Source organism: Colletotrichum jinshuiense, chromosome 3 (assembly GCF_051148585.1).
Source record: "Colletotrichum jinshuiense chromosome 3, complete sequence".
NCBI lineage: Eukaryota > Fungi > Ascomycota > Sordariomycetes > Glomerellales > Glomerellaceae > Colletotrichum > Colletotrichum jinshuiense.
In genome coordinates, this window is record NC_139310.1 from 2,691,739 (window position 1) to 2,719,005 (window position 27,267).

At 56.2% G+C, this 27,267-nt stretch overlaps 4 protein-coding genes across 4 annotated transcripts; 2 read left to right on the plus strand and 2 right to left on the minus strand.

The window, feature by feature from the left end:
• Positions 1 to 55: 55 nt before the first annotated feature.
• EsH8_III_000760 (class I SAM-dependent methyltransferase) lies at positions 56 to 1,619 on the minus strand (the record flags this gene model as incomplete). Its single annotated transcript, XM_083262485.1, has 9 exons — positions 56 to 113; positions 167 to 586; positions 655 to 792; positions 873 to 910; positions 962 to 1,116; positions 1,169 to 1,210; positions 1,264 to 1,354; positions 1,426 to 1,458; positions 1,512 to 1,619. The coding sequence occupies 9 exons, from the start codon at positions 1,617 to 1,619 to the stop codon at positions 56 to 58; spliced, it is 1,083 nt and encodes a 360-aa protein (XP_083122972.1).
• Positions 1,620 to 2,796: 1,177 nt separating this feature from the next.
• Positions 2,797 to 6,357, minus strand: EsH8_III_000761 (timeless protein-domain-containing protein; the record flags this gene model as incomplete). The annotated part of the gene is made up of 3 exons (XM_083262486.1): positions 2,797 to 3,779; positions 3,833 to 6,212; positions 6,283 to 6,357. 3 exons carry the CDS (start codon positions 6,355 to 6,357, stop codon positions 2,797 to 2,799), a joined length of 3,438 nt encoding a protein of 1,145 aa, XP_083122973.1.
• A 588-nt stretch (positions 6,358 to 6,945) lies between these two features.
• On the plus strand, positions 6,946 to 8,030 carry EsH8_III_000762 (3-hydroxyacyl-CoA dehydrogenase; the record flags this gene model as incomplete). The annotated part of the gene is made up of 3 exons (XM_083262487.1): positions 6,946 to 7,080; positions 7,144 to 7,243; positions 7,300 to 8,030. The coding sequence occupies 3 exons, from the start codon at positions 6,946 to 6,948 to the stop codon at positions 8,028 to 8,030; spliced, it is 966 nt and encodes a 321-aa protein (XP_083122974.1).
• A 16,679-nt stretch (positions 8,031 to 24,709) lies between these two features.
• On the plus strand, positions 24,710 to 27,023 carry EsH8_III_000763 (homeobox domain-containing protein; the record flags this gene model as incomplete). Its single annotated transcript, XM_083262488.1, has 4 exons — positions 24,710 to 25,398; positions 25,456 to 25,593; positions 25,655 to 26,355; positions 26,407 to 27,023. 4 exons carry the CDS (start codon positions 24,710 to 24,712, stop codon positions 27,021 to 27,023), a joined length of 2,145 nt encoding a protein of 714 aa, XP_083122975.1.
• Between the last annotated feature and the right edge of the window lie 244 nt (positions 27,024 to 27,267).

Consider the following 27,267-nt stretch of genomic DNA (forward strand, 5'->3'; position numbering starts at 1 on the left):
CAAGAATTGCGGGTGCTGTGATGGGTGGGTGTCGGGAACACCTTCCGAAGGATTCTTAGTTACTCTCTTCAGCCGTTTCCGCCTCTGTCGGTTTCCTCCCATAGATGGAGTAACTGGGATCATGCGGTTAGCTTGCACGCGCATATAGGCGGAGATGTCGACTCACACAGGCCAGTAGGCATGGATGGACGTATCTCTCAGGTTCTTCCGTACGTCGACCAAAAAGAGGAGAACCTCTTCCTTCGTCCAGTTATGAGCCCTGGTTAGGGGGGCCATGATGAACCCCTCGGACCCGGAGGCCATGTTTTCGCAGTTCCATATCCCCAGCTCTCTGTATTTCGGATCCTTGGGCCATGCGTTCGACGGCCACTTGAAGATTTCCATTGTCACGTCAACAAAACCAACCTCTTTCATGATATCCACCAAAGGCGGGATGTGTTGGTACGGGCGGCCAAACATGACGGATGCGTCATACATCAGATTGACACCCTTTGACAATGCGTGCTCCGGCTTCAAAGTGCCGTCGTCGGACTTGGGAAAAAGATCGTACTCCTGGCATTCGTAATATCCTCCAGGGGTAAGATTGCTATAGCGGTCAATAGACGTGCTAATTTTGGACTCGTAAGAGTCACTTCTCAATGGCGAGAGGCTTACTCTAAACACTTCTTGAAAAAGACCTTCCAATTACTGATTGCCGAGTTCATCGCTCGACTATGAATGTAGTCGAAAGGCTGCGAGTACGTCCAGTCTTCATCCAGGTCATCGATTTCGAATTTGACATTAGGAGGCACGCTATGATGTATTAGCTGATGTGGACTCACCAAAGCAAGTTCGTTGTTGCGAAGACACGTTGGGGCAGAGGGAGTACCTACAATTGGGGCATCGACGGAGAAAGATCTATGCCAAGGACCTGTTGACCTGGTAAGCATCGGGTCTTTTATCAGCAAGGCACATAAATTACCTCGGCTTCCGGGTGATCCTCTCCGAAATCAACCGCCCATATCCCGCTGCCTGTGCCGACATCGAGAACTCTCTTGACGTCCGAGTCCAACTTGTTGGGTGGAGCAATCCCCAGTGCGTTGTCGAAAGTCAAGAGGAACAAGTTGTGTTGCAGATCTTGCTCGTCTGTCAGTTATACGGCAAACAGTGGAGGCCCCTTGAGACTTACCTAGTCTGTCGTTTTCGGTCTCATCGTTCGGGATGTTGTATTCTGCATGTGTAAGAAAAGAATGCCTCGGGAAGATGTTTGAAAGAATAACCCACTGCCATCCTTATACCTGTGATAGGTTCGGCCGTTCTCCAGCCGATAATCGAAGATGGAGCTGGAGACGCTCGTGCTTGAAGAGGCAACACTCTGTTCAATTATCAGTTCAAAGTCCATAATATCCTTTCTAGAGACGTATATAAAAGAGGGTCACCACGTACGCTCCCAAGCTCCGATGCGCTGTCATCGATATCCTGAAATGGGTCAGAGAGCTGAATGTATTTGATTGATAGGAACGTTGTTTTACATCATCAGGCACAAGCTCGACTGTGTTGTTGGCGGTGTTCTGGGTTGTTGGCGGTGGGGCCGGCGCATCAGCCGAGGCCGCGTTTAAAGCACCGTTGGTTCCGCTCATGATCAGACAGCCTGCGGCGGCAACGAATAAACGCAATTACGTAGGTGCCGTACTTCAATTGGTACGTTGTAAGAATTGTATGTGTTTGGCCGCCAACCAAATGCCCTAGTATGATGTGTTGAGCACCGGGGACATGCGAGAAAGACGCAAAACTGCTGCGTACGAGACGGGGTTTTATCTCTTTGCGCAGCGTGGCCAGTTCCAATTACCCCTCTCCTCGGCTAGACATTATCCATGCAGGACCGCGGAGAAGATGCTATTTACGGCAGCAACAACGTTGGTGCCAACACAGAACCGCTGCAGGATAACATGATGCTTGTGCATCGGTGCGTTGGTTGCATGCGTCCTTTCCCGAGACGCAACGAAGTGATCAATCAAGTGTGAATCCATTACATGTTACTGTCCTTCTAGAATTACAATGAATAATATCCTTAACGGACAGTCCCAATGAAGTCCTGAACTCCTAATCCCCATCCCTCCTCGCCCAGCACCGACCTAAGCCGTCTCGCTACTCGCTCTCTGCACCCGTTGCTTGACCCCTAAAGATACTTGTGCCAGGTTGGAAAGCCTTGAGAAATCTTCAATCCTTTTGCGAGAAAATCAAATTCGCAGCAGCTGTTGAAATACTGATCGGATTGGCTTGATAGACCGTCATATACGTATATATCTTCCTCCTTTATCTCCTTTTTGACCATACTCTCTCGATATACAACCGACGCTTTCCGGGCTCAGGTCGACATTCCTTTTGACGAAATCAACGGCCGGTAAACCTTAACCATGTATCCACTAGCATCTACTGACTTGACGTCTTGCAGGAACAAAAGTGACAACGCTTTGAGTCTTGTAAGTCAAAGGAGCCAGTCAAGCCTCTAGGGTGTCATAAAGTCGATACATCAATGCGTATTAAATTCTAATCCGGCGTAGCAAGGCCACAAGCAACAATCGCCGGGAAATATATACAAGGGAGCTGAAAGTACAACACCAGGCTTCCAGGGACAGAACGCCATCCAGGAACACCGGTTCACCGACGCCAACAACACTTCACTCTCGGGAACATTATTTGCCACAAAAACACAAATTTTGATATCATCGGCAGTGTACCGTCCTACGCTATGCATTCCGGCTCAATCCAAAAAGCCCACCTCATAAAGCCCAAACGCCATTAGCCCGAGCCCATTCATTCTTCGTCACTGCTCTCCACCACGAACCCTCCCCTTGTACGCTGCCGGGAACGCGCCGCAGGCACCGGAGTGTCCTCATCTTCGTCGTCTTCCGAATCGGCATCGACATTCTTTTGCCCCTCGGCCTTTTCGGTTGACGGTGCTTTAGGAGACAGCCGTCTCCGTTTTCTCGTACTCTTCTCTTGCGAAGAGGATGGGCTCGACGTCAGAGGCGTATTGTCGTCGCCAGTTTGCTCGCCCTCGCTCCCGGCATCCATATCCACATCGGCGCTAGGCCGCGTCGACTGGGTGTCCCTCGTCAAAACAAGGACATCGTCGTCGTTGTCGTCGAGTAGGACAGCAGATGGTCTTTTGGTCGGCAGTGACAGCGATAAATCGCCCACAACACGAGCCAGACGTTTGCGTTGTGCCTCCTCTCGAAGGAAGAATTCGCGGTCGTATTCCTCGTCCGTGTCGTCATCGCTGGCGTGCACGTAGGCCTCGCTCTTGACCTTTCTAGCCTTTTCTCTCTCGCGTTCTCTGCGCTTCTTGGCCTTTTCTTCCAGCTCCGATTCGTTGGGAGCCTCTTCGTCGTCACTTCCCTTCCTACGCCGCCTTCGCTTTGGCTTTTTAGAGGCAGGGTCGTCAATCGCCTTGTGGACGGTAGGTCCCAGAGGATCAAAGAGAAATCCATCATCAATATCGTCGTCCTCGTCGTCATCGTACTCTACTCGCTTTCGGACCGCCTTCTTCCGTCGAAGCTGGTCCTCGGCGGCACCGCCATCTTCGAAGACAGGCGGGTCAAACTCGGCTTTGTTGATAAATTCCAAGCTCTCATGCAAGTTGTCTGCGGTGACATGAGGAGGTAAGATCCACAGAGACTGAGCGGTTTCCTGGATGGTGGGGGCTAGTCGTTGAAATCCCACAAGCTTCAGAAGAAGGCGGAGGTGGGAATTCTTGAGCATGGCTGTTCTACGAGCATCACTGTCTGGTCGTACAGCTAAAGAGGGTCAGCAAACTGAATCAATGGAATGGCTTGTGGGGTTTACTTACTGTAAACGTTAGGGAGGTTCGCTGTCTCGTCGGGTGGTGGTGCATCTTCCCCAGTCGGCTCGGTGTGCTCAACGGATGGTATGATCTCGTTCGCCGCCGTCCAGGCACGTCGTTCGCTCTCAACAGACTCGAGCATTTTCTTGACCCAAGTTATGTGATCCAACTGGTTCTTGTCGAGCAGAGCTCCAACAACAATGGCAACTTGTCGGTCCCGCTCCTCTGTGTGCTTGAACTCGAACTCTGCAGCGGGCCGAGCTTGCGAAGTTGAGATGGTCTGCTTCTCGTATCCATATTCGAGGTAGAACGCCGTGCTGTTGATCTTGGAGAACAGCATCTCGATAACGAGCTCGGGTCGCTGCTCAATCTTGCGCATGCACTTTCTGAGAACTTGCTTGGACAGTTCTTCCCATTCCTTGTACATGGCCGAGCTTTTATCCAGAGGCTCGGGTCCTTTGATCATATTGTAGAAGAGGTGCACAATATCGACACGGAAGAGCATCACACTCATTTCTTGCTTGAACGCCACACGGTAGAAGAAGCGGTGGGCTCGCTTCAGCTGAGAGTCATCAAGGTCCTTGTAGAACTTGGTGAATGCGACAAAGGTATCGACAACTCCCTGGGGCGTGAACCTTGAGGCAAACCGGTGGAAGTCGAACTTACGCTCCTTTGAGGTCTTCTCAGCATTGGCCTCGTCGTTAGCAGAGTCGTCGTTTTCTTCGTCAACGACTTCAACGCCTTCGGCGTCTTGGGCAGCCTTCTTCTTCCGTCGAGTCCGTTTGCGAGACCGGACTTGCATGTCAACGTTTTGTTTCGAGTACGCCTCCAAGATCCGTAAGAAGTGATGTGTCAGTTCCGTAGCGGTGTCAAGATACTCGAAACCTTGTTCTTTATACTGCCTGACGACGTTGGCGATCAGATCATGTGTCGAATCTTCGTAGAAGAGACGGCTCAAGGTGTTTTCGGCAATCTCTTGGTCGTCTTCGTTGCCAGACTCCGTCATCTCTTGAACCGTGAGAAGAATCTGCGTGAAACACCGCATCGCGGCCGTTAGGGTCGGCCAATCCTTTTGCTCCCAAGCGTCGTGCATGGTCTTCGTAAGAGTAATAAACATTGACTGGTTCAGAACGCCAGCCACGAGGTTGAAGCTGCTGACCTCTTCGGCGGTGCCTGGCTTCTTGGAATCTCGTTTTGACTTTCGGCGGGTTCGTTCTGCCTCCAAGAACCAGGCGACGAGGTACATGAACTGCCTGCGGTGGTAGGACAGAACGTGCGATGCCTCCCGGTCCAGAGATTTGCGGACGTGCTCGAACAAAGGATTGAAGCCCGCGTCGAGGAAATCTTCGACAAAAGTACGAAGCTGTGCGTTGGCTCTTGCGTTGAGCTTGACGGGAGCTCCAAGATCTTTGGACTCCAGTTCTTCCTTCTTTGCCCTACGTGGTGGCCTGAAAGTCTTCGACTCATCCAGCTTCTGCTGCCGCGTGGCACTGTCCGCGAGCGCATCCTGACCAGTAATGGTCGACACCTTACCATCCTCGCGCTGCATCCATAGCATAGTGCCGAAACGGTTGTGACGGGTGGGTCCTTTGCGGTTGTACGCATTGCGCATGGCAGACTCCTTGTTCATCATGGACGAGAGCTCCTGTGCCTTTGCCTTGTTCAACTGACGTTCGTCCATGAAAAGCTTCTTGATGTCGACCTGCTTGACCAAGTGGTATATAACCTCCATGACGATTACGTCTTCAGTCCGGAAATCTTCTCCCATATTTGATGAGATCATCAGCAACACCATGAAGGTGTCCTGAAAGGAAAAGGTATCTATCGTCGTGGAGCGGGAGATTTGGGTCTCGTCGCCGTCGTACTTGACGTTCGGTGGGGGGGTAATCATGGCCATGTTGCGGAGGAAAAAGAGCACAAGTTTGATGATGCCATGATCGCGAGGGGTTCGGTCGCCAATCGCAATGGCCATCGACGGCAAGGCGACCCGGACAGCCGTGTTGAGGATCTGGGCGCCGTCGAAGTTGATTATAGCACGCTTGTAGCCCAGCTGGGCCAGCTCGAGAACAGGTATGTGGCGATGGTGGTTGACCGTCATGCGCTCGGCGTCCCGCTCCATGGGCCAGGTGAGGGGCACCATGATCTCGAAGCACGCAAGAGCGACTCGGGCTTTGAACTTGTTGTTCGTATCATTTTCGGGCCAGCTTGCGAGGATCTGGAGCAGGTCGCCCTCGACAAGGTTGGCATCTGAGATGCAGCGTGCAACGTCCATGCGGTTTGTCTTCTCGTCGTAGAAGCGAATCCATTTCTTCAGATCGCGAAGGACCTCGAGCGCGTCGTCACCAAGCTTGTATCGGCCATCGTCGTCGGCACTTGTGCCACCAAGCTATCACATTGTCAGATACCAAAACCGGACGAGTCGCGGCGGGGACTGCGGTCAGGCCGCTTGAACTTACTGCAGAGACGAGACTGTTGATGTGCGCTCGAACTTCAGGGTGGACAATGTCCGTCGTCCCGTCCGGCATCTCCATGATTGCTGGATTTGGAGGGCTCAAGACGATGACAAAATGCAATTGACTTGTGATGTTGCCTCCATCCACACGCAACAGCTAGCAGGTGGTTAAAAATGCTTGGTGAAGCGGGTTGAGGTAGCGCAGCGACGCGTTCGACGCGGCCAAGCGCGTCCCACTTACTGGCGTTAATTGGCGCCCCACTACTTTAGACCCATGGCAGAGAGGGAGGTATCCGTACCTGACGCTACAATGCTCAGTGTGGATACAGGCCTATCGATAAGATACGATTAGATAAGAACAGAGTGTGGCGGTGATAGTACCTTGCCTCAGCTCAGTGACGCCAATGGCCGAGGTTAGCCGAGGGTGATGGGCATCATCACGGCTTAGGACCAGGAACGACATCTGTCCACGGAACTTCTGATCTACAGTTTCCCCAGCCCTTCAAAACAAGCAATTGACGGCTCGATAACTCCTTGCGCTGTATAACACTTGGCCGTGCCTCGTGAGCATTCGTATACTTGCGCGACGACGCTGAATAGCCCTCTCAAACATCTCCGAACCTAAACTAATCCCTGTCCTCTGACGTCTTGCTGGACCTCGAGAGCCATGGCGACTGCAATTCCTCGCGTACGGGCGGTGGCCAAGCTCCCCAGACAGCTTCGTGCCTTCAGCTCTACTCCCAGAGTTGCCTCCGCAACTGGCGGGGTGAAGCGATTGGGCGTCATCGGTGCCGGGCAGATGGTAAGAGGGCTTGCAATTGACACGTGAAACTCATCGCCAAATAAACTGACCGGCTCGATCCAGGGACTCGGCATAGCTCTTGTGGCGGCTCAAAGAGCACAAATTCCGGTGACGCTTGTTGATGCATCCAAGCCGGCCCTCGATAAGGGCCTGGCATTCGCCGGTGAGCAATTGGGAGTTCCCCGTCGTCGGCGTTGCCTCTGACTGACGAGCCGGCAGAGAAGCTTCTTGCAAAGGACGTGTCCAAGTCCAGAATCACCCAGGAGCAGGCCGACCAAGCCCGTTCGCTCCTATCGCCCGCTACGTCCATTGACGAGCTCTCCAATGTGGACTTCGTCATTGAGGCCGTTCCCGAGATCCCCAAGCTCAAGTTTGAAATCTTCTCCAGGCTAGCAGAGGTGTGCCCGAAGCATGCCATCCTGGCCACAAACACATCATCCATCTCCATCACCCGTATCGCGGCCTCGACGACTAAGAACCCGACAGACACCTCGGCCAGCTCCCGGGTCGTCTCGACCCATTTCATGAACCCCGTCCCCATCCAAAAGGGCGTGGAGATCATCAGTGGTCTGCAGACGAGCCAGGAGACGGTCGACAAGGCCGTTGCTTTCTGCAGGGCCATGGGCAAGATCACTTCCGTCTCGGCCGACTCCCCCGGCTTCCTTGCCAACCGCATCCTCATGCCGTACATCAACGAGGCCGTCATTTGCCTGGAAACCGGCGTCGGCGACAGGGACTCCATCGACGCCATCATGAAGAACGGAACCAACGTGCCCATGGGCCCGCTGCAGCTCGCAGACTTTATCGGCCTGGACACGTGCCTCGCCATCATGAAGGTCCTCTACGAGGAGACTGGCGACTCCAAGTACCGGCCAAGTGTGCTGTTGCGCAAGATGGTCGACGCTGGCTGGCTTGGAAAGAAGAGCGGAAAGGGTTTCTACGACTATTGAAGTAGGGAGTCGGGGGTCAATTCGCTGTAAAACATGGGGTGGCTACACCGTGCTGGATGTGGACAAAGTAGGAAGGGCAGATTGTCGCAATTAGTCAATCAACTGAATTCCTGTATATGTGTTATCTATTTGGTGATGAGTTGGCCATGTCAAGCTCCAGAAGTATTTGCTCATTCAGGGGCACCGGATGTCGAGCGCATTCAACATGAACAAGTAATAGTAGCATATTCAGGAGCCACCGACAAGTGCGCCGTCGACTGACCGACTTCATCTGACTCTTGACAGAATAGCTAGTTTCCAGGCCGGCGATTTACAGAGCACTCTCACGCACCAAAGTGCCTCGATCCATTCATCGCACCCGCAATACACCTCCAGACGAAGTAGGGAACATCGTATACCGACGCCGTGGCCTTGTCTCGACGAAGCCCATCCGCATGACAGTACCGTGCTTCCTCGTCAAAGGGCCAGGAAAACGCTACATCGGTGTTGTTGGCTAGGTGTTAAAATCCCCTGAGCTCTTGCGCAAAGGCTCGTGATGCTCAAGAGATATATGCAAGGCACTTGTAACTCGGCCCCCCCGGCGAGTCTTATTTCGAGGATGGATTAACAGCGTTCGTGCATCGATTGCTACTAGGTGAGGAGAGGCACGCGTTCTGGTTCGTGCTGCTTGTCATTGCTTGCCGCTACGCATACTGAGTAAGGTTTGCGCTTCTCGAACCGGTGGGAGGGGGAGGCCCCAACCACGCCCCCGCCAAATAAATGCCAATGCAATGTGTTCTTTCCATGCCTTCTTTTTTTGTTTTGTCTTTACATGTTCAACGACACTCGGCTGAGCACTACAGCATTCATCGAATTGAATGAAGCTCAATGGCACTACGAAACAGCGCCCTCAGCAGACCCTCGAGCCCAGACAACTACACATGCGCGACAATCATCCAAAAGAGCATAACATGCGAGAGCTCCTTCCCGGAGAGGAACGGCAAGTACAACGGACAAGTTACAAAGAGGGAAGGGGGGGGGGGGGGGATCCAGCCCGGCAGCCGGACCACTGTCATGGGCTGATCCAAGGGCCTCAGACACGGAGCATGTGTTCAACCGGCCCTATTCAGAGAGCCTCGGTAGTTTGCTATGCGAGGTTGCCTACTCTGGAGATGCGTTGTTTCCTCCAAGACCATACGTCTGCAACTCCAGAAACAGGCGACAAAAGGGGAAAGCAACTCGGGGAGGGGAAAGGTCAACAGTCTTACCAGAGCATCAACAAGACAAAGCCACCCTGCAGGCCAACCCCTCTCATCAGCAGAACTGCCGAGGAGTGTAGAACAAGGGTCTTTCTACGACTGTTGCGCGGGGTTGACTACTGCCTGGGCTATGCGAAGAGGGGGGATGCAATCTCGAGAGAAACGGCATGGCTATCGTTGCCCGTCGGGTCCAGGTGGTCGATGGCTGCTTAGGTGCCATGGTTTGTTCCTGATGGACAGCGAACCTCAGCGAATAGCAAACAGTGTCGTCATGCCCAGAGAATTCATCCGAACAAATCTGTCTAGACCAATCTACATGCCACCCAGGACGGTATTTCTTCATGGCCGCCCGTACATTGCTCGCCACTTCAGTCCGTAGCCTGTATGGATATACACAGCCACCATAGCCATGGAACCCAAAGTGGCAACCTCAACATTCAATGGTGCGACTGAAATACCACGGAAGAATAGGGTACAGGCTCCTCCAAGGTTGGCATCCATGAGATGCCCCCCCGTAAGACCTGGGGCGCAGCCATGGACCTGCCCAAGTAGTACATTCCTCAAGAAACGCAGGTCGGCTTCAGAAAACCCACGTATTCGTTTCCATCATGGCCCGCCCAGGAAGCTCGGGCGGGCGGCACCCAAACTGACAGGCAATGCACTCTGGCACCCGGTCTCTACGGCTTTCAGAGCAATCTATCGGACACTCGGGACGGAAAGCGAAACGGCGGCCACACGCCGGTACCCAGCCGGACGACGAATAGCTCGCGGGGTGGGGAGATGTAGGTCGAACCGAGATCCGGCAGCTGTTCGTAACGTTTGGTGTCAACAGCCACACCGAGGAAGAGACGATGCTTGTGAAAGAGCCGCGGGACGAGATGGAACCAGGCCGCTTTTCCTGGTACAATGCCCCCCCGAGCAACTGGGTTGCTTCCCGGAAAATGCTGCAGTCTTCAGAAAAAGACGGGTTCCCGTGTGTGATCGGATCTGCCCTGGCCAGGCCAGAAAGGCCGTAACCCATGCAATCACATCCAACGAGATTCGCCGACCAGATGTCGATCGCAACCCCGCCCCAAGACGGCATCTGCTTGTGAGCAAACCTTTGTCATCAAAGATGGCCCGTGGGCCCGACAAACACAAAATGCCGAACTGGTGGTAGTTGAGGGGGATTTCCTTTTTCAGTAATCCCATGATGTGAAACACGACGTGCGGGGGTGAGTCCGACGGATGGAGCGAGTAAGCAGAGAGAGAGGTGTGCTCCAGATGCGCGGGACGCGTACATCTGCAACACGGTGAGGGCAAGCGATAGGAAGGCCTTTCTCAGTCAAACACGGCGAGAAACAGCGGTGCTTCCAGCGGTTGGTGGATTCGACGTGATGCGAAGGTTGTTTGGCGCAGGTTAATGATGACCCCATAGGAGTCCGATAGTGCAAACAAGACGGGGAGGACTCGGGTTCCGAGTGGGAGGGCGCACAGTCTCGCGGAGAATCCTGTCATTCGCCGTCGGATTTGCAACAAGTTTACCGTCCGTGGCAGAAGCGGCCGAGAACAGTTGAAAGCTGTCAACTGCTCGCTGCCGGCAACCGACTACGGGACAGAAGAACCTTGGGCGGGGGATTTTTTTGGGGAGGGAATGGGGGGGATCTGAGCTTCCAGGCCGGCATGCCGTTACAAAAGCGAACCCAAGCTGCGAACAGATGGAGGCACTTGCCCTGGTCGGCCGTGTTGGCTGGTCCGACCTTCTGCCTCCGGGCAACGGGTGCCAACACCAGACGAAGATGGCGATGACAAGAGACACAGCTCTGCCGCGAACTCCGAAAAGGGCGACGGGATAAGGCAGGAGGGAGTGACGTGAGGAGGCAGGGCTGGCCTGGCAAGAGAGCGTCCAGAGACACGTGGTTCCCATCTCGATAATGGCCATGTCATGCTGGGTGGATTGAGCAACAGGCCGTGATGGGCAGGTAGCGAGAGATCGGACTGGGCTGAAATGGGGCCAGAGGATGTATAATTAGCCCACTGATGCTATTTCGAACAACGACATGGTACGGCTGGGTCGATGGAGGGAGGGGGGGGGATGGATGGATGGGCTGAAGATGCAGGCAATGTGGAAGGATTAGGACGAATCGGGATGGGATGGACTAGAATGGAATGGAATTGGGTCGGGGTTCGCAGGACGGTGATGGGCATGGGGTTTGGGATGGACGGGAATGCCGTCGTGCCATTGTGTGGCCTGGTAAAACAGGAACGGTGGTGGTTTTCAGACGTTAGACGTCTCAAGTCAGCCTTGCGACTGGGTTGTCATCAGGGAACCAACCAACTGACTAAGGTGTTGTCGAGCCAAGTGAAGTCAGGTGCGGTCAGGTGGTGGCTATGTACGTGCTCTGCTCTGCACATGGCAGAATAAGGGTTTTATGAGGTAGGGTTCCAAGCTTGGCCATGCATGCGTCTCCTCCGTAGGGCAGTTCTAGACACCTTTCCATGCCACAATTTGCCTTGGCTTGCCGGACATGCTTGTTGGTTGCAATTCATAATTGGGGTGTTAAGAGGTGCTAAGAACAGCCTACCGCGACTTCACCAAGCATAGATAGCATGGGTTGGAGGACGTCGCAAAGATAACTCGGCATCTTAACTTGGCGCAACTGTCAATCCCCACTCAATGACGGCTTCCCGCTGGCTGTGGTGCAAGGCACCAGGCACACTGCAGCAGTAATAATAGGAGCAGCAATAGCAGCAGCAGCTAAGGCAAGGCACGCACGGCATGCCCGGGGCATCATCTCAAGCACACCAAAGGCACAGACTGTGGGCATGGGCAGGCAGGCCGTTGGAACCTGGGGACCGGGTGAACGAACCAGACTGACGCTAAAACTGGGAAAGGGCAAATTCAGTGGGCGGGTTCAGCGGAGGGAGTCCCGGCTGAGGCTGTCTATTTTCTGCCCATTTTCCCAGCTTCTTTCTTTTTACCCTCTTAGTTCTTTACGGAGAAAGAAGTGGGGGGATGGGGGGAGAGAAGGGAATGATTGGTAGAGTCCAACCGGCATAGAATCTCGCTTTGCTGCAAGGAGCAGTTACATCACAAAAAGACCACACACAGTAAGATGAAGAGGGAGGCCACGGAATGGTCCTGGGTAACGTGAAGAAAACGTCATGTGGAGGGGGGGCTAGACGATTAGAAGGGGAGGGAGGGGCAGACGGGAAAATATGAAGGCCAAAGGGAAGGGGAAAAAAAGAAAGAAAAAAAAAGGATCCGGCAATGACCCAAAACCCGACTGGTGGAGTCTGCCAAATACCGGCGGCCGGCAGCTTCTGTTGTCCCGCGGCATGGCATGAACAAGCCTTCGCATTTGGACTTGGACCATTTTCCAGCCCTGGGACTCCTGGGCTGCCTGGGGCGGTGTCGCCGCTGAAATACCCGCATGAAGAAAATATGCAGACCAACACGTATGGGGCCGTACCCAGATAGATGCCTCAGCATACAATCCAGAGACACTACTCCGTACCATCCCCCGAGTTCCGTCACCAAATACTCCACGCCTTAGTGCATCACTCAAACACCAACTCACGAGTCCCGTCATCAAACTCGCGATGCCCTTCCCCTCTGCTCTGAAGCACACGATCCCCAGGGCCTTCGGCAGCAGTGGGAATAGCCAAGGATACCGTAATACAAATGCTGCCTTATCCGGCCGCTTCTGATGGTACAGCCCAGGCCGAAGAGTGCCCATGTGATTAACGCGTACTGTTGCAAGCAAGTATCCGCAACCCTGGATATCCGCAGACGGAACTATACTCTCCACCGTGCTGCTACCTCCCGCCGCCTCGACTCGACAGACTCCACCGGCTGTGGAGGCCCCTGTGAGTCCAGCGAGGCCTATTCCCTTCCCACCTCTCGTCAGCCCATACCCATCGTGCCGACAGGGCAAGAGGCTCGTCTGCCAATGCCCCTAGGGTACTTCTGCTGTCCCCGCCTCCCGTCAGACGACCAGGACCTGAATCGCCGCGCAATGGAATAGTCGAGAAGAAGGTTTAGCCCATGCTTCATCAGTAAATGATCAGGGCCGATGATAGGAGATTTGACTAGACACTTCTGCAGACCCAACAGGGTCCGCAACTATGCCCAGACATCAAGTTCCCGCCATCGTCGCATATCCCCTTGCACGCCCGACTCGGCCTTCAGTCTTGACAACAAGTCCTCGGGATACCGGCGGGGAAGTTAGTGAGTGGGACGGTACGAGACGAGGCGAAATGAGTAGAGACCCAAATCAGTTTCCAAGCTTCGTTCACGCCGTCGCCGTCGCTTTCACCGTCACAGTCACGTCAAATGGCCTCACAGGGCTTGTCTCGGCGGACAAGGCTGTCGGCAAAAGAAGCACCCTCGACTGCTCCCGTCACCGTGGGTCGCGAATGGTGTACAGTGGCACGAGATGGCGGCAGGCATGTCGTAACGTCTCACAGAGCCGGGGGACTCGTCCCTCGTCGGAATACAGTTGGCGGGTGTTTAGATGAGCGCGCCGATGCAATTCATTTAGCAGAGTACCTTGGTGAGCGGGCCAGGTAGGCAAATTGAAAAACAATAAGAGTAAGGCAGAGGTAGCTGCAGAGGCCGTCAAGGTTGACCGTCGTCGGACTGCCAAATGTCGTTTACTCGCAGATGGCCTGGGCGAGTGGCTGCTGTCCTCCGACCGGGGTAATGCCCGTTTTTCGGGGCTATTCGTAATTCCGTGACCGAGGAGCTGGAAGGGGACCTTCCCGACTGGCCCGGCCGCCTGGGAGGCCTGGGATGCCTGCTGACCCTCGGATGCCACCTTACCTAATATCGTCCGATCGGCACCAGTCTGGGTCCCCCGGGACATGGAATGGACCCTCTTTTTGCGAGTGCAGACATGACACGGTTAAGAGGATAGGCCCATTGCGGAGAGCGGACCCCGTTAGAGGAATACGCTACACGGAGGACCACAGAGCGCCTAACCGGATTCACCACATGTACGCGAGCGACACGGCATTGGCACCTCCAAGGATGCCCGCCGGCGTTGCAACGGTGCCCGGGAAGAGGAGCAGTGAGGTTGAGTCGGGGACGTCTATCGAGCGGAGCAGCCCGCCGACGACCGAATACCACTCTGGACTTTGCTAGTACCAGTGAGGTGGATTTGAGAGGATACGCAAATACCGGGAGGCCATGTTTGCGGAGATTCGTACCCGTCCCGACTTGAAATGATTGACTATCAGATCGCACCATGTCTGGATCCCGCGCGTCTGAACCATTGGCAGATGTCCTGTTGCTTCCGCCAGACCCCCGATGCCTTGACCTCGTCCCGGCCCACGCATCAAGGGCCAGGCGCGGGATTATGCGGAGTACACAGCAATACTTGTTGAATGCTGCTGCTGCTGTTGTTGTTGTTGTTATTCTCGGCGCCCGCCCCATGACCGATACCGCCATGGCACATACACTGCATGCACGAGGGAAATTTCCCAAGGAACCCCCCCGTGGTCTCTCTGTGTTGTTGTCTTGGTGGCTTGGTGGCTTTTGATTACGGGCTTGCAGACTATTTGGCTTCGCGAGATATCCGTACAACGATGCGGCAGGGGCCTTCTTTGGAATTTCCTCATTTGGTCTGGTCTGGTCTGGCCTCTGCCCACACCAAATCCCCTCCCCCATGCCAAATCTTCGCTCGCAGAGGACTTGGGTGGACAGCGCCTCGCACACACCGCAATTGCAAAACCTGCGCGGTCTTGGCAGCCATGGACCAGCAGCGTTACGTCTGTTGGGCCCTTGATTTCAATTCATCTCGTCTTCGGCTTCGTCCCCACAGACACGCACATCAACAAAGTCCGCACGAATACCACCAACCCCATGCCAAGCAGAGTCTGGCCGTACTTGGACCTCAACGGTATCCACGCACGCATCTTCCATGAGATACCCAAGGTGGTGTACACTCCATTCCGTACTTCAAGCATCAGTCACCGCAGTGCCGACAGCGGTACGTACCCCCGATAACGAAAAGCCCCAGCCCCCCTGCCCCCTTCCACTTTCCCTCCTCTTGGAAAAGTTGGGGATTCAGGACCGGCACTCGAAAGCCCTGTCGAGGGTGAGCCCTGTCGTCCTGCAGCCGCACCAACCAACCCGCTTCACCTGCCACCTGCTCATCCCGTCACTGGTGGGTGTGTGAGCAATCGGCCACCCGTCACCTGCAATCGACATGCCCGTGTAGCACAAGGTGGCAAGCTGCGCTTTTCGCCTGCCAAGACCGGGAAACTCTGCCATCCTGTCCTCGGCCAGAGAGGACGGACGGCGTGCCTGTGAATTCCCTCTCGAGTGGTCCTGGCATACTCGCCCTGATCCTTGTCTAGATCCTTTCGAGCTATGCTGGCTAGACAGGCACCAGGACGCTGCCCCAGCTACCCAGAGATTGGATCTAAGAATCCAGGCAGAGGCCGTCCATCGCCTGCTTCATCACGCCTATGGCGGTCATGGACCACACCACCAAAGCCACACGTGTGCGCGAATGCCGTTGCACGTGGCCGAGACCTGCAACTTCCGGACATGCAAAGGCGCGCGCAACGGCACAGTCGGTTCTTGCCCACGACACAGTCCGGCCCCACCTGTCCTGGCGTCTGGTCACCGCGGGGCCGCATGGCTCCAGAACAAGAGCTTAGGGCTCTTCGGACCGACAGCCTTGGGTTCGAACGAAGATGCAGATGACAGGACTACGGTCGAGTCCAATACCATTGCAACCCTCGAATCCTATTCATAGCCGCCCGAGGCCCACAGCGCTGAGAGCGACGAGAAGAGACGAGGGAGGGCACAAGTTGGCGTTGGCTCCGATCCATGCCTTGTCCTACAATGCCCTGCTCTGCCCATGTTCAATGCCCATGTCGTCAGCAAACATCGGCGGGAGCGCCTCTCTTGTCTCTTAGTCCTAGACGCGATACAACACGACCCGCACGCACCTGATCCTCAGCACCGTCCACCTCGGTTGCGGTCTCCGATCCCACAGTGCAGCTTCTGGCGGCGGCGCAAGCAAACAGAGTTGCATCCCGAAACCGCATCATTCTCGCCAACGCGGCTACTTGCTCCTGGCTGCGGCTCTCCGCCAACTGACACCGACTACCTTGATCCCATGAGACGCGGGCGATGGTGGACCTGATGCTATTTTCTGCTTGTGCGCCTCGAATAGAGTAGCTGCAAGCAGGCCGTGCGGGTTGTGTGTTTTCGATTATCCCAAAATCATGTCGTGTCATACGGTCGGGCCCGAGGGCGGCTCCTAGGTCATCACTTGGGGCAATCGCTGCATTCCAGCGGCGGCCGGCACCTGTGTCGTGCGTGACTCAAAAGTGGCCGACGCCGACGCCGCTGCCGCCGCCGCCGCCACATTCCGGGGTGGCTGTGTCGTTGTCTCTCTCTATCTCTCGTCTTAACTGCATGCAGCACTGCAGCTTGTTTGGACGAGGCGTGATGGGACGTAAGAGCCAAGAGACAGAGCGAGTACCTTTGGCGAAGGGCAATTCGTCTCGACCTGCGGTACCCATGTCTGCGTACGGATCACACAGGTACAAACTCGTTGTTTTGCAGATCGCAGGTCAGACAAGCGTGTTGTATTGGTCCTGTATCCGTACGTACGCGTGTACGTACGTACACTACGTCCGAACCAAACTGCCGCCTCCAACTTGTCTGCGTTGAAAGCAGTCTTGGTGTCCTAACCACTTTTTTTTTTTGCTCCTCGGTCTCGCCACTCCTTGCTAGTGCATCAGACCCAAGGCGGTTGCTGTTTGATGCCGGCTCCAATCATGGCATCCACTGTTTTGTTGCGCAGCAGATGGCAGCTGCATCAAGAGACATGTCGAACGAGATTGTCAAGTCCCAGACAGCGCGCAACGCAATCAGCATGCACCTGCAATCCCATGGCATGGCAAGTGAGACACGCCAAATGTCCCGCCTCGCTGGGTAAAGGTGGACTGGGAGGCTTGCCAAGGCTTTAGATGTGATGAGCAACAACGCAGGTACGCAAGACGGGGATGTACCCGGTAACGCTGTCGAGGCAACTTGTAACGAGAAGATTCGCGCGCGCGCGCATGATGAAGGGACGGGCGGGCAAGTTTGGACGAAGTGCTCGCTGAACAGGCCCCACGGTTGCCGCGCTGTCGGAACCTCTTGGATCTCCCTAGCGCGACTGGCAGCGATTCAGAGATCTCTGGGAAAAAGCCAGGCACTCCCCGACAGGGCCTTGTGTCAAGTTAATGGACGATGGGGCGCCGGTAGATTTGGACTTGTCCGGTTTTTTAGTTCCTTTTCTTTTTTTTAGCCACCCTTGCCCACCATCTTGTTCGACTCAGGTACCTTGAGCCTTGTATCAGGACTTCGGGTATTCCGCGATCAACTGTTGCGGCGGCCGGCGAGTTGTTGCCCTGTGGCGTACCGACCGAGTCTCTCGTGCATTGTCTGAGATCAACGGCAGCCCGATCCAATCCAAGGTGCCCTGTCCTGGTCGTGTCTCTGCTTTTTTCGCTCCCCCAGGACGTGTACGCGACAGCAAAACAGAGCAGGCCGGCCAGCCAACAAGCAGTCGGCGAGCAGCAAACAAGCAAAGGGCTTGCATTGACGCATGTGGCGCCCGCGAACCCTCCCCGTGTCTCATGGATGGGGCCTGATGCCCGACGCCCATCACCCGTTCCTCTCATGTTGGCCTGCCTTGGGATCAACACAGGCATGGCGCCAGTGCTCGTACGCTGAACATTTTGAGCAAAGTTTGGAAACGCATGCGCATCAGCGAACGAGATGCTCCTGTCATGTTCTTGTCGTCTCTTGTCCTGCATGCAGCGGTACCGCATCGGCTCCACGAGCGTTCCTGAATGGCCGGCCGCCGCGGAGATGATTCCCACTCTTCTGCGCGCGAAATTGGAAGGACCCGGCCACCACACGACCGATCCACCGAGCCAGCCCACGTCTGTGTTTGGCCGTACTGTCGGTTGTCGTCCCGATGACGAGTGATGAGGTGAGGTTGAGGTGAGGCGAGGCGAGGTGTCTGAGAGTCAGATGGAGAAAGAGTGAAGGGCCGACCGCCATCGAATTCGCAAAGAAGAAGAAGGAAAAAAAAAAAGGAGAGTGACGGACATTGTGCTAATTACGCATTGGGCGGGACCCCCTCCCCCTCGCTCTCTCACTCGGTTTCTCGTGTAAGAGCTGGTCCAGGATGTAACTCTGGATGACGACCAAGTCCTCCATGTCATTGCTCTAGAACATTCAGATTGCGGACCTTGGGCCGTCGATGAGGACAAGGCACGGCGCGGCAGATGCTGAGGTGTGCAGTCGGGCGCAAACCTGGGCCAAGGCCGTGTCTTGACCAGTCTCGCCCTTGGGTCAATCCTTACAGATATTCTACGCATACAGTACGGAATAGATGGGCTGCGACCACGCAGCGGACGCAGATGTGCCAGGCAATAACTCGTCTGCGGCCCGAGTTGGTAGGCCAATCCTCGCTTATCACACTGCAGTCCTGTCTTGTCTTGTGATATCTGTATGTGTTTGTCTTGGGAGTGTCTTTGCCCGTCAGTCACCCGCGCATGAAGTGATGTGAGCGGGATCCCTAACCAGCATCCCTCCCCCCCCCCCATGCCTGAACTGGTACCCTCCGGGGAGGCGAATTGGCTGTGGCCAGGCCAGAACACAGCGGTTGGCCTGATCGGACCACGATTACCGTTTACCCCTGGATGATGACGAGGAGATCCCTTCACGATTTTGCTCTCCCGCCCAACATCATTGAACTTGGTCGCAAGACCCCCTCCCCCCCCGGCCAGGGATGAAACCACGGTTCGCATCCCTGCTAGGAGGATGCCAGATGGAAGCCTTCTACGGCCAAATCTGAGCACGGACATTTGGCGGCAGCAGCAGCAGTAGCTTGCAAGAGGGCTGTCTGCACGCAACGCAACTCAGCGCAGGAGGAGTGCAGTGCAGCGGAGGAACCTCAGCGAGGGTCTACCACCACGCCCCCCTTCATCCCCTCCCCTTACCCCCCCCAGCCAAAAATCCAGGTTCGCTGTTGGGTTCGTTGTTGGTGAGATGCGAGTGCGCGTGTGATGCGGACCCCGACGAAGGCAACGGCTCTGGTTCGTTGTTCCCCGTCCCGCACAGAGATCTTCCTTCCCATTGCCGTTTTCTTTCCTTCTAGGCTCGGTCGGTCAGCCTCCTTGCTCCATGATTCCGAGCCCCGACCTCTCTGCTGTGTCTCTCTCATCTCCTTCTCTCGTCGCCCTCTTCCCTGTGGGAAATGTGTACTACGCTGGGCGACAAGACGCGGCATCTGGTCTGTAACATGGTGCTTGTGCACATAAATTCATGCGTAGCATAACTCGACGGCTCACCCTTCTGATGAGATGAGGTTTGTACGTACGTAAGCATGTATGTATGTGTGTATGTATGTATATATGTATGCACATACAGAACAGACAGATGGCCGGCCATTCCCTCGTCATCAATGCTTCCTGGAGGAAGGACACTGCAGGAGACGGATGAAAATAGCCTTGCGGCTTGGAGACGTTTTGCCTATTCTCGCGCGCACACACATGGGCAAACAGTCCCGGCACATGAGGTATCGTATTCCACGGGTTAGAGAGTTGAGGACGTCTTCAAGACTCGGCGCAGAGAGGCGTTCGTTCGGAAGTACCATTTCGCGGTGCGGCCGGCGTTTCCGGTACCTTGAGGCTTTAAAGGCAGGGCGAGACAAGGTACCGCTGACAAGAGTAACAAGCGCGGACGGGCTAGTTGCACGGCGACCCCACCCGAGAATGGCGGGAAGCCATCGTAGCAGCCACGGCGGGCAGCATTTCAGCCTACGGCTCGTTCGGGCAGCGTTCCAACTGCCCATACCCTACCCAGCACCGCATCGCATCGCATCGCCCGCTGCGACGCTGTTGCCCACCCCTCGTTCGGGCTCACGGTGCTTGCTGTGCTCCCTTGCTCTTTTTCGACAATGCTGCGTTGCAGTGGTGCTGCGTCTTTCTTTGGAATTTCCCAGACGGAAACGCGCCAAGGTGCCTTGGGCCAAACTCTGCGCGGGACACGTACCCAACAACGCTGTGCTGCTGCTGCTGCTGCTGCTGCTTCGGCCGTCTCTACTAGGACCCCCGTCTCTTGGCTTCTCTCTAGTGCACAATCATCTACGGCAGCTGGGAGCTGAGGTGCTGAGAGAAAGAGAGAGGAAGAGAGAGAGGAGGATTCCGATGGGCAATGCGAAGGACCGGGTGCCCTTGCTATCGACCCTGACGCCCGCTGCTCGTACTCTCCCCACGCACACACGGCATTGACGAGCCTGGCGCCTCTTCAGCCTGGCATAGATGAATTCGACTAGCTTCCCTCAATGGGAGGGGGGGTTCTGTTTTAAACCTTCTTTTTCTTTTCGCGTCTTGCCCTTTTCTCACTCGTCGCTACCTGCCTGATCGAATCACAGGCACGTGGATAATGGCGCGGACGTGCCGGACAAGGTCCGCCGTCAGTTCGACCGCGTGGGCTCAGACAAGAGTCAAGCAAGTGCCGTTGCTGTCAACAGGAGAGCTACAGGAAGCCAATTCCCCCTTGGTCGCGTTCGTATGCAATGCCCACCCACCCGGGACCCTTGGACATGCCGCCTTTGTACACAAGACCCGACGCCGCCGTAGACTAATCTGACCGCCTCCCGCCCCAGCGCAGTCGTTCGATTCGTCCACGGACGGCACGTCACAGCCATTGTTCCTGAACGGTCAGCCGAAGCGGCCTAGTCCCCGGTTGCTGCTACAAGTGGCAGTCGTTTCCCGTCACCATGGGCTTGTTTAAGAAAAAAAAGTAAAAAAATAATAACAGATACCATGTACAACACAGAAAATAACCGTGCTACGGAGAAGGGGAGAGGCCAAAAGCAGATAGGTCAGACGGGCATTGACTTTTCGATAGAGCATACGACTCGTTCCCGCCGTCCACACACCCACACGCACACACGCACGCAGCAAGGTTAGGCTGTCTCCTGCTGCTTCACACACACACACGCGCGCGCACACGCCGCAGTGTGGTTGATATCCACTTCGTACGTGTAGTGAGTGTATGGATGTAGACGGAATCTCCTGCAACACGGCACAGGCCAAGGCATCGATGGCCACAAGATTGGAGTGGGCAAAGGTATCCGCATGCGTAGCGGCGACTGCCAATTTTTTTTTATTGTTTTTATTTTATTCCGTGGCAGACAGCCAGCTCCCTGCCGCCGCCGCCGCCGCCGTCGCTTGACTGCTGCTTGAATGCTTCTTGGCGGTGGAGCCGCGGCTTCGAGAATCGCTCCCCTGGCGGAGCCGACGTGAACATGCTTTCTTTCTTGTGGGGTCTTCCTCGTCCCATCTCCTGCGTGTGCCTCTGTACGCAACGTGCAGAAGAGAGACATGCGCGTTCCTGTTTCTGCTCTTTTCTAAAACATGGCTGTACAGAAGCGCCCCAGATGCAAGTCCATTTTCCCACATGGCGTGCTGTTGTCTCCCTCACCATCGCCTCGGAAGCGCCGCCCCCCTCCACTTGGAGCTGCTGCGCGGTCGAGGGTTGTATTTTTATTTTTCATTTTTCATTTTTCTGGAGAGAGAGGGAGAGAGGGAGAGAGAAAGAGAGAGAGACGGGGTGAGGGCGGAGAGAGTCGCGGACCGGGGTCTGCCAGCGAGACGAGATCGACTTTTGGGCCGCTGCTCATTCTCCCTTGCGCGCCGAAAAGGCAGTACCTGCCGGGGTAGGGGAATCATCCGTCGCCCGTTGCCGTCCCCTGCCTTGCCTTCTCGTCCATCCCTCGAACCACTGCTCGTCTCGTCTCGGGTGCCGTCAATCACTCCATCAGCCAGTTGGTCAGACGGTCGGTTCGTTGGCCGCTGCCGGTTTCCATCACCATCACGTCCGTACCGTGCTGCAGCTACGTCGCAAACCACACTACATGCTGCTGCCGTATCTCGCAAAGGAGCTTGCCTGCTTGCTCGCTCGCTCGCTCACTCTGCGGTCCGCCCCTGCACCAGCACAGCACACTACCGCGATCCCTGTCGGCTTCCCTTTCCTCCCCCACCAGATTTCCCGACCCTACACTACTTCCTCGCCGGCCGGTCAACCTCGGTGGATAAACTCACACCCGAAACTCCACACCGTCCCGCTCCCTCTCACGCCCCCTCCCCCCCATCCCCCCCCGGCAGCGTCCTCAGACTTTTGGTACTCGTAGAAGGTGAGAGAGAGAGAGCGAGCGAGAGAAAGAGAGGGACAGACGGAAAGCGAGAGCCACCACACCTTTTCCCTTCCCCTTGGTCGATGATCTTTCCCATAGGCCGTGGTCTCGGCCGGCTTCTCGACAACGGTCATGCGTTCATCCGTGGAGTCGACACAAAGCTAATGCCACAGGAGGCCAATAAGCGGCATCCCGGTGTCCCAGCCGAGATGCCCTCTCGCTCCTTGATTTCTTTCTTCTCCCGAAGCCCTCTTTCTCCCGGCGTGTCAAGGGCCTGATCCTCTGGCCGTCTCGCACCTGTGGGCTCTGGGGCGCCGGGTTTGGTCGGCTCTCGAGTCGAGTCGAGTCGGGGGGGGGTTTTGGCTGCCCGCCGTCGTCCTGCGCGCCTGTGCAATAATTGGGTTTGGTTTGAATCCCTCGATGCGAAGATCCATAGTATCATTATTTTTGGGGCACCATTTCGGTCGTGCCTTATGCCCATGTCTGTGCCTGAGCCTGTACCTGTGTGCCTTGTGCCTGTGCCTGTGCCTGGCTCTTTTGCGGCCGCCGTCCCAGAGGAGGACAAAAAAGGGAGCCCCGTTTGACCCTGTCTCATTCCTCTCCAAACCGCCCACCATGCTCTGTACTGATTCAGGTGTCGACATCAGCCTGCCTATTCAGGCCTCTGCAGACAAGGTGACCCCGTCTCGTCGTGGCTCGTCGCGCCTGCTGCGAGCGAGCTGTCGTCTCAATCTGGAATCTCTCGACACGGGCCAGGTCGTCGCGCCATGCTGGGCTGGATGGCCTGGTTCCAGGAGCGTCATGGCACGGCATTAGCCATTCAGCCGAAAATCCTAAGACCATGGGCCGCGGTGATATAGCTGCTACCATCGTCCGTCCTGCCCGTCACTCATTTTTAGCGATTCCCCAGGCTTTGCCCAGGTTCCTCGAACAACAGGGTGGGGGGGAAGAGGACGTGGTGGTGGACGGAAATATCCACACCCATACCCATTTCACGCACAGATGTACACTAAGTGGCTCAGCAGCCGTACCATCTCGCAGCACCACTAGCATCAGCACCCGGTAGCAGAAGCGGCGGCAGCAGCAAAGACAACAGCTGCCACCCACGTCCCCCCCCCCCCCCCCCCCCCCCCCCCCGACTTGTTCCTCCTATCCACATACGCTACATCCACGTCCACGCCGGGGCCCTGGGGCTTGGGGCCTGGGGCCTGGCGGTGGGCAACTCTCGATGCCATGGCATGCCTACCCGCCTGGCATGGCATGGCATGGCACATGAGCTGCTGCTGCGGCTTTTCTCGAGTCGACGAGCCTTAAACCATGCATCGCGGGTCCCCCTCTCAACCATCTCCACTGCTACGGTACCTCAGCGCCCTCTTGTCATCCCTCCTGCCTGTCTCCCACCCCCCCGGTCCCCTTCGACACCACCAGTCAGGTACCGGGTACCCTCTCGACCCTCGTTGGACCAACCGTTGTCCCATCGTGGCCGCCGCTGCCCGTGCTGGCCCTGCTCTTGACCTGTCCGGATCCAGCCTCGACATTTCTCCGTGTGGATGGCTGTACCCTTCGGTAGTAATTCCACCTCTGCCATACTAAGGAGCAAGGGTTTCCCGACCATACTGCCTTATTACAACCACGGGTACCCTTCAGACTTGCCATACGCAACGGGGCCTGTCAGTTCCAGGCCTGGGAACGCCTCCCAGTCGATCGACCCCGCCATACTATCGTTTGGCACACCCTCAAATTTATACAATATATGATCGATCCTACCTCGTGGGACCTGGGGTAGCCAAGTCCTCCTTCCCTTTTTCATCATCTTCTCATCCTCTCCTCAAAACGACTTGACGCACCAACACAATCATTCTTCTCTCTCCTTCTTTTTTGATTAACCTGCTCGAGAACCATCTCGGGGCCTCCAACTCAAAACCCAGAGAGACCTAGCTAAGACCTTACGACCTCAAATCTGAGCTAGCTCTTGCCCGGTTCTATTCGATTAGTCCCGAGCTATCCACCATCAACACCAACCCGAGTGCTTGTGATGCGCCGTTGTTCTCTCTGAGCTAGAACTTCGACATATTAGTTCACGCCTCTCCTTTCAACGCTCCTTTTCCTGCCTCCCCCCCGTCCTACTAGACACAGCTCTTCCCAGGACTCCCCCTCAGAGAGACGCACATCGCCTCTGTACCAGCTCGAGGCCAAGACCCCCCTATATCAAACCCCCGAAACCACAACACCTGTCCCAATGCTTGTTACCAGGCAGTTTGATACCCCCGAGCAGAGCCACTGGTCATACAGCAAGTTTGAGACCTCCGTCCAGAAGCCTCCTTCTACTCCCCCACGCATGTCGAACCAGTTCGAAGCCCCGTTGCCGACGCCTCCCGAGTGGCAGGGGCAGCAGTACTCTTACCTGCCGGGTCCGGAAAACAACGTCTTCTCCCAGGCGTATGGTGCCGGCAATGATAGTTCGGATTCCTCACAACCCCGAACCACATCTGGCGCGTCGCAACTAGACATTCAGACCAAGCAAGAGTCCAGCAACGGTCTGGACAACCGTGGAGCCGCCGACCCTCTGGGACTTCGCCAGGTGAAGCAGCCCACACCGGAAGACGAGCCCGAGGAGAGACAGCAACAGCAGCAACAACAAGAACAGCGACAGGAATCGCAGTCCTTGGAGAAGACCGCAGAGACGGCACCTCAAGAGATTGCCGCTACGACAGACACACAAAGCATGGCAATGGCCTCAAATCCGGCCTCCTTGGCGGAGCAGGAAGCCGAGGCGGCTACGATCCAGATCGACCATGACGATGCGTCCCCCAGCAAAGACGAAGATGACGATGTGCTTGACGATGATGACATGCTTGACGACGGAGATGGTCTCCCGCAGACCGCCGCAGAGCGCACGGCGGCGCGGAGGAAGATGAAGCGATTCCGGTTGGTGAACCCCACACGCAATGGCCATCGAGACCTAGACACTGACACTGAAGGCAGTCTTACACACCAGCAGACCCGCTTCCTGATGAGCGAGTTCGCCAAGCAACCGCACCCTGATGCCGCCCACAGAGAGCGCCTATCCAGAGAGATCCCTGGGCTGAGCCCCCGCCAAGTCCAAGTCTGGTTCCAGAACCGGTGAGTCCTGCTCGTGAACCATTTGGAGAGGCAGCAGGATACTGATTCCGGACATCATTAGACGTGCCAAGATCAAGCGCCTCACAGCTGACGACCGGGACCGCATGATCAAGATGCGCGCCGTTCCGGACGACTTTGACAACGTCCAGGCACTTCACTCCCCCTACGGCGCGGTCCACGGCCTCAACACGCCCATGTCGTCCCCCATGAACTTTGGAACGCAGTCCTACGCGGACCACATGATCCGGCCCTTGATGGTCGATGTTCGACGGGCGGAAGGTGGCGAAGACCACATGTCGTCGACGGGATTGAGCCCTGGCTTTAACGGCATCGGATTCACCCCTCCAGGAACCATGAGCAGCCCGGACATCCTGTCTCCCATGACGCCCAACTCGACCGGCGACCACCGTTACGGATACGGCAGCCACCTCTCGCCAATGGGTCCTGGCCCCCGGACGTCGAACCCCTTTGCGCGACAAGGCGCCCTCGAAAACTCCATGTCCATGCACCGTGGCCAGCCCAGCCGCCCCCTTCAGCCGCTTCAGCTGCGGGAAACCATGTCTCGGTCTAGATCGGACAACCTTCAGTCCCCCCTCCGATCCAGCATGTCCTGGAAAGGCGACTCGATCGACTACAACTCATACCACCACGGGGCAAGTGGAAGCCCTCAGCTCAGCGGGCGCCAGCAATCAGTCTACCAGCCGGAGCAGATGAGCGGGCCATCAAGCAGCAGCCTCCCCTACGAGTCGGGCTCCTATTCTGGTATGTCCCCCCTTCACTTTTCACGGCAGCATGTCGCTAACCAAAGCACAGGCAACTCGGTCCACTCGCCCCCTGGCATGAACTACTCAAGCTTCCAGCAGGGAGCGCCAAACCGCCTACGGAGCCGCGCCTCGTCGGGCACTCTCGGCCTCGACCTCCGCAACCAGTACCGCTCCGTCGGCTCAATCCCGCCTCCCGGCCACTCCCCTGCGCCGCGGGCCACCTCCTCTCAGTTCGCCGCATCATCCGCCTACACCTCCAGCTTCCCCTCGGCCCCCCTCACGGCGCCCGTCGACTTTTCTCTGCCGCGCACTCCTGGATCCCGGCCCGGCGGCGTTCACGACTACTCTATGCCTCAGATGAGCGCGCCCATTGCCGCGCCCACCGACTTCACGCAGGCTTTCCACGCCAGCATGAACACGTCCACCTCAAGGACGCCCATGCGCGACACCTTTGGCGGCGGCGGGCCCATGCCGTCACAGCACGCGGATAGCCAGTCGACCAGCGGTGGCGATTACCAACAGCAGCAGCAGCAACAGCGTGGTGGAGACGACTACGGGCACGACTTTGGTGCAAGCGCGCTGAAGAGGAAAAGAAGCTTCACGGCGGGAGCGACAACTGGATCTGGACACGCATCCGGAACCCAGGCATACGGGAGCACAGCATAAAACTCAAGACCACATTTCAAAGATGGTCAAAGATACCCTGCAGCAAAGCAAGGAAAGGAAGGGGGAAGGGGTGGCTTGGTTGGGTCGGAAAATCTGCTTTTTTTTAGAAGGGGCGAGCGCGCTGCTCAACGACACGACTCTCTGCTTTGGTGTTTTTTTTCTTCTTCTTTTTTCTTTTCTTCTTCCCCCCCCTTCATGTGCTGACGGCAACGGTTTCGGAATTCTGTCTTCTCTTCCAAATTAT